Raw genomic sequence first — 11825 nt, forward strand, 5'->3', positions numbered from 1 at the left:
AAGATGACAAATGTTCCCATAAAAGTCACTTTATTTAATAAGCAAAACATGATCTTTGACATGTTTGCTGACATCCTCAATAGTGAAAACCAACAGTAACTATGTACTAGGAAGTGTCTGTCAAGCCAGTGGGTTTTCTTTGGATTGGAGGAAGCTTTCTAGGAAGGTAACAACTGTGAAAAACCAATCTCTTTTTCCCGCTGGGGGGAAAAGGTAAGATAAGATTCCAAGCCATGTAATGAAAAATACCCCCATTTACTTAGCTTAATTTTTTAAATATATTCTAATTCGGGGGGCAAGAGAAGAAAGATTTATTCTTGCCTTTTCCACCTGGCATCAAATGTCTGCTGGTGGACAAGGCACAAGTGGCCGAGACCCCGGCTGCTAATTCTGGCCATTGTGATGTTAACTACGAACGCGGCCCCGCGGCCCCCACCATTCAGTCTGCCCGCCTTTGGCTTTACAAACGAACAACATGAATTGAGGGGAGAAAAGTTTTTCTGCATCATATCTGAAAGCCTGTCAGATTTTTCTTCTTTCCTTTTGCAGAGTTAATCCAAACCTAAGAGATTTAAAGCCGACATTCGCACTAAACACAGAGAGTCTCTTTGTGTTTTTTGGATGAAGAGGGGGGGAAGAAAGTAAAATCCCACAGAGGTATTTCCTTCCTTTCTGTACAAGAAAGCTCCCCCTCGCTCTGGGGAACCCAGTTTTGTCTCTAACTTTTCCCATCTCCCCACTCGCAGGCAGGTCCGCTGGGAAAAGGCGGAGGATCCGGCAGACAATGGCGGTGACAGGAGCAGCCTGCTGGGGCCAGGCTTGGGCTTCCTCCGAGAGCCGTCTGCAAATTGCTCCTAAGTGGGAGATCGGTGGGCCGTGCCAAGGGGCCCCCCACGGCCCCTCCCCCGAGGCCCTGTGAAACCAAATCTGCCACAAAAGTGGCTCCCGGGGGCCTTGAGAGAGAGGGGATCAGCCCGGGCCGCTGCTGCAAAGCTGGTCCTCCGGGGGGCACAGGCCCCGCCGGGGAACAAGCAACTGCTTGTCCCTGCAGGGCGACGCTGGCTCAGCATCCGACCACGTGGGCTTCAGAAATGAACCGGCGCTGCCCGAAAACGCAACCTGCCACAGAGCAATTGTTCTGCAATTTCCATGTGAGCTTGCAGAGAAAAGCACGCTTGAGAAGATGCAGGCTTCTGTGCATCTGGCCAGGCCAAGCGGCCCGACCAGATGAGAGAGGCTCACCTTCCGATCCGCTAGCACCTGCGTTCCCACACCCGGGAGGACCACCGCTTCGCCGTTGAGGTGGCCACGTTCGGTCTCGGGGGGGGGAAGCAATCTAGACATGCCACCTGCCTGTAAACCTCCGGTGATGTGGCCCTTCAGTCTACCTGAACGTTTGCACTATAAACGTCAGAGTGGCAACCTGTGACTTGCACGCTTGCATAACGTATAGACGCCTTTTAAAAAAGATGGCCTTTTTAAAAAAGATGGTCTTAAGGATGATGCACAGCCCCAGAGGTGGTCCTGGCTCTGCCCTTCCCAGCTCTCGGACTCAGTCTGTTTCCTCAGCCACCAAGTAGATCGTAAGAACCAAACCCGACGATCGCAAAGTGGCTGCTTTTATCAGGCGACGACACGATCACTAACAAACTTTCCCTTCTTCATTTCGATTTCCAAATTTCCTTAAACGCTCTAGTCTGTTGTTCTTTCTAGCGATCTGTCCCGTGAGCTTCAAGGAAAAAAATTTTTGTCAAATATCAAATGAAAAGTCAATTTATTAGGTTTTATGATGTTCCTCACAATAATACAACAATGTATGCTTGTCTCCTCTAATATTTTGAAACGCGATACTGAAACGCAGGCCGAAGTAACTGATTCCTAACAAAGTACTATTCAACTCCATTTGCTAATTTAGGGAATGGAAAAAAATTATTTTTTTCATACAAATTATTATTGACTATTCAGGCATAATGTTAATTTGGGAAGGGAAAATTATTCAGAAGATAGTGCTTCAAAACTTCATTAATTATAGTTATTTTTTTTGGAAGAGAGTGCATTAAGAGAAATTAATATAACATCTAGAGGGGTTAAGAGTTAATGTTGGCAATGATAACAACAACGACAAAATCTAAGAAGTGATTATTAAGCATCTGGATAAAGCTTGGGGCTTTCTAAGCTTAAAAACAGTGGAAAATACTACAAACGGAAATGCTGTAAAGATTTTTGATTCACAAAAATATATAATTTCCACGTTCAAAAAAAAATAACTGAAAAAGTAAATGATAAACAAGAAACTGGGAGAATGCTACAAATACATAAAATTCTGTTAATATCTGAACATAAAAACAGCCCCTTTAAATTCTTCATAAGAAGAGCTGCAATCGTGATGGGCAAAGATCTGGAAAGATACTCGCAAAAGCAGGGGCAACTACTCAGGAACAGGGAGCAGTGCTGAGCCTCTCTGTAGTCACAGAAAACACCAGCAAATTAGACCAGATCTTAAAATTTCACAACCACAGTTTGGCAGGGTGGGGAGTGGGGAGTGGCGTGTGTAGGGTGGAACAGTATTTGTAATAATTTATATTCCCGCCAGCAAAGTGCTGGCCTTTGGGAAAGGCATTTGGCACTGTGTACCAAGGATAAACATTTATTCCTGCTAATGTGATAATTCAACTTCTGAACCGTGGGTTACAATCAGGCACAGCTTTTGTGTACAGGTTAGTATCTCATGACACTGTCCTGCGGCCACGAGTCCTGAAAGCGTCTCCTCCCCGACCTAGAAGGGCCCAGGGGCAGCATCCTCTCAGTGGAGGAGCACAGTTAAGGCTTCCGGAAGTCACAGTGAAGAATCATACCGAGTGGTTTTTTAAAGCAAGGTTTCCCAAATGTATTTATCGATCATGGAACACTTTTTCCCATATATACTGTTCGCTGACATCCCACACAACTAATTTGGGGAAATGAAAATATTCCTGTGGGTTCTTTTAAATAACAAAACATTAGCCAAAGCTAAGAGGACACCATGTGGACGGTCGAGCTAATGGACATCCATTTGAGAGAATATTATCCAAGCTGTTAAGGATGCTGTTCACAGACTGTATCAAAAACACCGGAGTCCGGGCTGTTCTCTACTTGGAAAGCCCTTCTGGCACTCACAGCTGGGTAACTGCAGTACCAAGAAACCTTTCCAAACAATAGCTAGGGGTCGAGTGCCCTCTCCTCCGTTAGCATCATAGTAATTAGCATCTTACACCCTAAGTATCTGTTGGCTTCCTCCACGGCACACACTCTCCTCGGAATGGACTCTCCTTTTTAGCCTTCTGATCCGCGAACACCCTGACTCATGGGCACTCCATAAATCTCAGCTGGATTGAACTCAATTGGGCTCTTCTATGGGATAAATTATTACTTTCTGCGTAAAAATAGGGCAGAACATCCAGAAAACAGCTAAGGAGAAGGGTGTTTCAGATAAACCCCAATACGTTTGTAATTACTCTCAGCAGCTTTTGATTACTCAGAGACAAAGAGAAGCCTTGGCTTGGGTTATCCCAAACAAACAGAAATTTTAGAAAACATGCAAATTAGATGCCAGTTTACAGTGTTTATGTGCATCTTTCTGGGGGGTGGTGAGGGGCTGGAGGGGGTGGTCGGCCTGTGCGACTTGAGACCAACATTCAATCTGGCCATACTGTGCGAGAAACAACCTTTGCATCTCTGCCCTCTGGCGAAACGAGTCATGAGAAAATACATGACTAAAAAAGACGTTAGGAGGAAGACGGGGAAGAGGAGGAAGAGCTAGTTGGGACCTGGATCAATCAGAAGTCAATTTTTTCCAAAAATAGTAAAATTTGACTCTATGTATCAATGCACACTGAGAACGGAACAGGCAAAAGAAAACAGTCTTTCTAAAAAAGCGTTGAGAGCACTAGAAAATGTGTGGTTCTGAAACATTGTTTTCTAGGAATATAGTTCCCACAGTAAAAATAATTAAGAACAGAATTTGTTTTTATTTTAATCTTCTGTATTGTGCTATTTAAGAAACTTAGAAGTAACATAAAAATGAGGATAGTATTAGTAACAAAATATTTTTTATTAGGAGAAACGATTTAAAAATGTTATGTTACTGTGTACCTTGTCTAAGACAGGGTACATAATTGCAATGATCAATGTTTTCACTTGTTATGTCCATTCTTATAGGTTTTTATAATTTTGTGATGAGACAGCGTCTCCTTCTGTTGCCCCGGCTAGAGTGCCATGGCGTCATCACAGCTCACTGCAACCTTAAACACCTGAGCTCAAGTGATCCTCCTGCCTCAGCCTCCCAAGTAGCTGGGACTACAGGCACGTGCCACCAGGCCCAGCAAGTTTTTCTATTTTTTGTAGAGATGGGGTCTCACTATGGTGCTCAGGCTGGTCTCGAACTCCTAGCCTCAAGAGATCCTCCCGCCTCAGCCTCCCAAAGTGCCAGGATTACAGGCGTGAGCCAGTTGGGTCCTACCTAATCTTTTAAAAAACCATCTCATAAAGTATCGATAGTTTGATTACTAGTAATTCAGTCTGTAAAACACAATGACCTATAATTCAAAGCTGTAGAAAATGATTTTTAGAAAACTCAAAACTTCAAAAAGCATTTAGCTACAGAAAAGCATACAAAAGTTACATGAATTATATAGAAAAATGATTGACTTCCATGGCTGAGACTTTTAGTTGCCCCCCAACCTATTCCTTTTCCCTCATCTTTTTTTAGATGGAATCACTCTGATCCAGCTGAAAGACTACATTCTTCTGGCTTTCTTGTCGCAGTTAGTTGTGGCCATGTGATTAGCTTTTGACCAATGAGATCTAAGTAAAAATGCAGTGGCAATATCTAGGAAGGAGCCTGGAATAGAAAGGGCTAATCTTTCTTCCTTCTCTTGTTGACTGGAATGTTGGTAAAATGGCGAGAGCTTAGGCAGCCATTTTAGACTATGAGGAAGTACACTGGGGTTGGCCATCATGACTGTGCCGCTGCCACACCAGTCCTAGACTGTCTGCCTCCCACTTGACGTCTCTTACATAAGAGAGAAATAAGCTTCAATCTTGTTTAACCCACAGTTAAAAAAACACTAAAAAAATGCCATAAAATAACTTGCTTTGGATGAAACCCGCTAGGGAACTTAATTGTTAACTCAGAAAAAGGCAGCTTTAGCCCACTCACTGATGGTGCCTTTATGTTAACACGTGATGGGATGCAAGAATTACGTCCAGGTATGAGCTTTATTGAAACAGATGGCACAATGTCATTTATAATTTCTTTTATCAGTATTTCTGATAGAATGCCTGGCCTGTCATTCAAAGAAGCTGCAGGGGCTCGTGAGCCGGCTCGCTGGGCTGGAGGGGTGGTCTGCCCTCTGCCCCCTGCTGACCCGCTTCACAGTGCTCTCCCCAGCCATCCCCGCTCCAGCCACACTGGCCTTTGCCTTGACTGGAAAGGCTCGTTCCTGCCTTAGGGCACAGACACCTGCTGTTCTTGGGCCTAAAAAGCTCTTCTTCACAGGCAGGTGTCCCTGAATCATTTGAGTTTCATCCCAACTTCAAGAGGATCTTCCCAGAGAACCCATTATCGTCCTGTCCCGTCGTATGGCCGCGCGTTCTCCCTGTCACTCACGCCGCGTGGAATTATCTTTACTCATTCGTCATTAGTCATCTGTCAGCTGGTTTAGTGACTGCTTCTCCCTCCCATTCCCTAGTCCCCCATCTGAATTGCAACAGGCATCCTGCCCAGTTAACCCGGTCACGAGGAACAGCGCCTGGCACCGATTAAGCCCTCGACATCCGTTCGTTTACGCAATGAGTAAATGCAAGAACGCACGGACGCTGGAGCCGACAGTCCAGGCTCTGCCGTACCAAGAGCAGGACTCGTCCCGCTTTCGCGCCTCGCTCGCCGCGACGGCGTCTGGGTACGACGCGGCACCCCTCGCGTCGATGACATCGATGCCCCGTCGACAGCAACGAGATCCCTCAGGGCAAGGGCCAACTCCACCCATCTCTATGTCCTCCAGTACCCAACACAGAGCCTGGCACACACGAGACACTCAGTATACACTTGCTGTATACCGTAGGAAAAAGCGCTGTGTCTACGAAAAGCAATGCCGGTTCTCGTACTGACTCTACAGGAGCTCTCACTGTGAAGTGTTTGCAGATGTTCTGATCCACGATGACATTTGTCTTATCCACGCCTCTCTTTCCTTCTCTGCATTTCTACACCTGCTTCTCCCTACACCTTGGGCTGGGGAGTGGCCGCCGGCCGGCTGCTGATGGACTGTGAAGGTCTGCCAGTTACCGTCAGGGGCACGAGGACTGTGACCAGTGGCATGCTTTACTGGACGGGCTCACGATCGTGGGCTCCGTGAAGAACATCTGACAAAGTTCTGGGCAGCTGCTCCCTCCAGGCTACCTGGCCAAACACAGCGACCCTGGCTGAAGCCCCATCGTATCCTGACTCTGCCGCACCCTGTCGACCAGGGCCGGCCTGCTGACCGATAAATTATTCCAGGCTATTCGGGCAATTAAAAGCTGAGAGACGAATAAGGACCATTTTAGCCAGGAAATTCCTCCTACGAAGAGTAATTTATCACGTCGGATTAAAGCAGGCCACAGCGCAATTTACGAAAATCGTATCGCTAATGTCGTCTATTAATACCTTTCCTGCCGGGGTGACACCAAAGGGCTCAACAAAGATTTTGATTGTTTTTCAGAAAGCCTTTACAAACCTCAATCAAGAGATCTGAGATCTGGTGCAACACATGCTCGTTCCTTAACTTCAATTTCCTCCGGTGGTTTCATGGCTCCCTCGGGCCCGGGAGAGCAGAAACAGATGGCGCTCGGGAGGGCACGGCGGCTCGTCGGCAACGCCGCGATAAATTCAAAAGTTCTGCCGGCACTAAGCTTCTGGTATCAGTCCTGACACGAAATGATCCTTGATGCAGTTTTTTATTTTTTAATCTGGTTGACTAATCATATTGGCTCTAAAATATTTTCTTCTAGAAATTGAAAAAAAAAAAATACCCAGCAACCTCGCTTAGACAAGTCGGAAAAGCAGGCCGGCATGTGTTTATGCAACATAGCACTTTTCCCCAGGGCGCGCCCTGCCCCATAAATTGTCGTGCTGGTGTGAAAAAACTCAAGTCAGGTCTGAAAAAAAGTCCTCCTCTTAAATCACAACCATATTCGTGAGAGGTGAGGAAGACAGTGACATATTTAAAGTCTCAGCCAGGTTCCTCGCACGATTTTCTCTTTATTTTCTCTTCCTAAGCAATTTCTTATTGGTGTATTTTCCAGGTGTCTGCTTTTCTATAATCCATCTCTGCTCTCTCCCCACCCCCGTGTCATAATACTTTCCTCTCGAACAGTTAAATATTCCAGTAATCTGCAGGACGGGGACGCTTGTTAATCATTATCACTTGAATCGCTATTAGGGGCAGCCATGCAGAATTGCTTAATGGAAACAAAGTGCAGAACTACAGGAAGGAATGTTTCCCAAAGTGGGAACACCCTGCCCACCAACCGAGAACAAGCAGCTCTCGGCTGGGGCGAGGGGAGCTGAGTCTGCACTGAACTGAGATATTTGGGAGACAGCTTTCTGGTCGCTTGAGGCAGGTAGAAGGAGCTGAGGCAGGGGCCGGGGGTGGGAAGCTATTGGACGGCATGACAAGCACCCCCTGGTCAGTGACAGAGGCAGGTAAGGGCAGCTGAAGATGGAACTGTTATTATCTGCAGACGACGACTGGTTGGTTTACCAACCGGATGGAAGCGAGCACTTCGATCGCTGGCACTGACGCTAAAAGGGCTTTAAGCCCTTAACATCGATAAGGCCAGGAGAACAGGCACAGTGGAGGGGAAAGAGAAGAGGAAAGAAGAAATGGAAAAGGAGCAGACAGCAGTGTGTACCTGGGTTAAAGGGACAGACCCGGGCTGGGTTCAAATTGCAGCTCAGATACTTAGGAGCTGTGTGACCTTGAGAAAGTGAAGTAACCACTCTGTGTCTGTGACACGTCTAAGGGACCCACCTCACAGCGCTGCTCGAACATGAAATGACCGAACACGTGGAAAGTGCTTCCGTCAGGGCCCTGAGCGGCAGCCACACGTTCTCTGATGACGCAGGATGACTGGGTTGTCTAGCTCATCGTTTTTCTTAATGAGATGGACGTTGTTTATACTAAGATTGCTGTTAAGAAGAGGCAAGAAGCCAGGATAGGAAGTGAGATGGAATTTCTATAATGGGGTTGAGGGAGTTAGGTAGGTGTTGTAAAGTGGGAGTTAAAAAATCTGGGCATTTTTAAAAAAGAAGAGCACTTTTACATCTGGCTAAAATTCTTCAGGGCCCAGGGTAAGCTGGGAAGGAGCAGGTCAACCGGACGTAGGGAAGACGGCCAAAAGACAAAAAGGTTTCCGCTTGAGAGTAAAAAACAGCACAGCGATGGACCCCAATGAGAAGCTACTGAATTCTTCAGCATTTTAGAGGAAACCAATGGGATTTGGAAAGAAAGAACTGGGTTCAATTCTCTCGGTTGCTGGCGATTCCTCTGCTTCCCACGGAGGTTTGAAATGTGGATTTAACTGAAACAAGGAGTGCCCGGCCTCAAACATCGTACCTGCAGAACATAGCAGGTGCACAATAAATGTTGGCTGCCTTCCCGCACGTTGAGACGAACGGCTCTGTCTTTAGATGGGGGCTGAAAAGATGAAGTAAGAATATAAATTGGAAACGGCGGTAAAATCCTGCTCTATGTGCGACTCTGCAGCCAGCTGAATATAGAAGCAAGAGACCTGCACCTGCAAGTTGCCTAATCTGCATCATTTGCACCCTGAGATCCTGCTAACTAGAGTAAAATAGTCTGTGTCCTTTCAACGTTTAAAATGTTCCTCCGAGGAGAACACAGTGAAGAGAAGGAGACAAGAGAATCTCAGTCTTAGGAACCAGAAGGCGACCTCGGAGGTGCCTTCAGAACCCTCCAGAAGCAGCACAGAGCAGGACGGGGCTGCCCTCCTCACTCTGTCTACTCCACCTGTACCATCCCAGAGGCCCTTGTTAAAGCTTTTAGGCAAACAAAACATACTTACATACACAATTAGTTGTATCATTTTGGAAGGAATGGTTGCCAAATCCACACAGGAAAGGAGTGGGGTCCCACAGGGATGGTCTTTGGATTAGACACTAATGCCCCTGCTAGTGGTCGTGACAGAAAGGTACCTGCACGCCAGGTGGAATCCTGCAGAACAGCCTCAAGTAACGGGGGGCTGCTCTGGGCTGTGTTCCATGGGGTGGACTGCACAAAAGGTGCTCAGGCAGCTGATGCTAATATTGACACTTACGCTGGTGCTACTTACAATTATATGTTACTATATATATAGAGAGTATATATATATAACACTAAATGTATATATAGTACATACATATATATGTAATACTATATAGTATATATACAGTATACATATACTATATATAAATGTAATACTATATGATATATAATAATATATGTAATACATAATATATGAAAGTTAACAGATGAATAAATGGCCAATTCTGCACATATACATGTAGATACTGGCACATAAATGAATTTTTCACATATATATGCCTGTGTGTACATGTACATACATATGTATTTGGCCATACTCTTGAATGAGATATAGAACTTTGAGACATAGAAGTTTAAGTCTGGAAAAGTGTGAACCTAAGCATAGTCACTTCTTTCTGAAACTAGCTGGGTTGTGATGGAACTAGTGACTATACTTATAATAGAGATGTTAAAAACCGAATGTAGCTACAATGTTTTAGGACCTGGTACTCTGGTGCCCAAGGAACAGTTAAATGAAGACGATCTTCCCCTGAGAATGTGCCTGGCATTCTTGTCGTACCCTTGTTATGAAGTCGTTGTGAGGCTCACGTACACATACACACCCACCGAAATGCTTTGCAAGCACTAAATTTAAAGTATTATTCCTTTTTTTTTGAATGATGAGACAGACTTACATTTGGACAAACTAGTAAAGTCTACAGCTGAATTGATCCATTCTTCACATTTTCAGTGGAGCACCAGCTATCTGAACACTGTATTCAAAGTATCAGCAGCGATAAAACAGCAACAAAAAGAACCCGTGTCAGCACTTCCCACCGTCCATGAAGGGAGCAGGAACATCCTGAGGAGCACTGACGTCCACTTCACTTTGAATTAAACAGAGCATCCGCACAGGTCTCAAGAGGTGATATTAAGTTTTGCGTTTGGGTGATACTGGGAATTCTACAGGCAACCGTGGAATTATATCGGGCTGGCGAAAAGCCAGTCAAACTTCACACTTGTCCTAGAGGCAGGGGGTCAGCAACTCAGTTCTTGTCATCAAATCTACTGGCCATCGTTGCTTAAACTATCTGGGTCTGAAAAATCTTGTATTATTCATTTTGAAAATAAAATAAACACTAAGAAATGACATAAAACGAGGCAAAGACTTATGCCTAACGAAAAAGATGTTAGATTAGAATCGACCTCAGGAAAAAGCAAGTCCAATCAGAGCACATCCAATAAAAACAAAGAATGGAATTGGATTTTCCAAATGGCATCATCTATTCATCGATTTTATTTCTTTCAGGAAAAGAGGACTCAGAAACCAAGGGAAGGAGGAGATGCATTCACAGCTTTCTCTCTTTTCTTAAAATATACGCTGTGAATTTTCCAGGGTTCACAGGACATGTTTTGAAAGAAGCCTTCATGTTTATCAAAAGGAAGTACATGCTCCTTGATATGTCTGGTTTTGCTGTAATAGTATATATAATGCCTCTCTCTAATAAATTTAACCACAGAATTTTTTAAATGTGTCTGTATTCTGCTAATTTATAAAAAGCAGGATGCTGTCAGATAAAATTTCACGAAAATAATCCATAAACCAGACTGTCCAAAGGGAAAGGTACTCAGGCAGTACTTAGGAGAAACAAATAGATGGAAACCGCTGGAAAGCGTTCTGGTGACTGCGGTATAACGATGTCCTGTAACGGGGCTCACGTTACCTCGATTTGCAAGTTACTGTGAGGTCACAGGAAATCCTGAAATGTTTTCCACATTTTCTTTTATACATTTTATGTCAAATTTCCTGCAATTGAAATCATAAACCCTCCTACTGCTGGAATCTCTTCTGAAAGAAGGGAGATCTTTGACACTCCCCCATGAACACCTAATAACTCAGTTCCTACCAGTGTAACAAGAACATGAAAGACAGAATCGAAAATGGACTATGATAAGGCTGAAAGGTCAGATGCCCTAATTCTTTCAAAATGAAAACCAAACCGCTGTCATCAAGACAACTCAAAAAGCACACTTAATCTAGTGACGGCATACTTTTCTTTAGAATAAGAGATAACGGAAGAAATGAGACTGTCCCAAAGACAGAAACTCACCATTTCCCCAAATCTCTTATCCAAAACGCATTTGTGAATTTACGGCCGAATTTAGAAACAGCATCTTCTATGTAGACATTCTTAACAAGATTCAAGCTCCTGATAACCATATTTTATTGTTCTAGCTGTGTTTATGGAAGGATAAGTCAGATTTAAGGAAAATGTTCAAGTTTAAAATATTCTCTCAAGATTTATCACTCATAACTGTGTGATTTGAAAACTGCTTTTTAATGGTCAAATACTATTTTTATATAAATCAACAAGATGGAAAATCATGCCAAACGATTAAAGTTCATTAGCGAGTACCAATTTTTAGGGTTTTGTTGGGCCACGAGTCCTTAGCACACCTTACCTCTCCCGACATGTCAGGGGCCATCGGAACCGCAGGCCACAG

General features: G+C 44.5%; 1 protein-coding gene across 1 annotated transcript in view; it reads right to left on the reverse strand.

Annotated features, from left to right (window-relative positions):
• Positions 1 to 11825, reverse strand: part of ATP8A1 (ATPase, aminophospholipid transporter (APLT), class I, type 8A, member 1) — a 272471-nt gene that overhangs the window by 25520 nt on the left and 235126 nt on the right. Inside the window, exon 30 of the mRNA XM_012648479.1 lies at positions 11784 to 11825. Within this exon, the coding sequence (XP_012503933.1) occupies positions 11784 to 11825 (42 nt within the window). The remainder of the gene's footprint in view (positions 1 to 11783) is intronic.

Source organism: Propithecus coquereli, unplaced genomic scaffold (assembly GCF_000956105.1).
Source record: "Propithecus coquereli isolate 6110/MARCELLA unplaced genomic scaffold, Pcoq_1.0 Scaffold288, whole genome shotgun sequence".
NCBI lineage: Eukaryota > Metazoa > Chordata > Mammalia > Primates > Indriidae > Propithecus > Propithecus coquereli.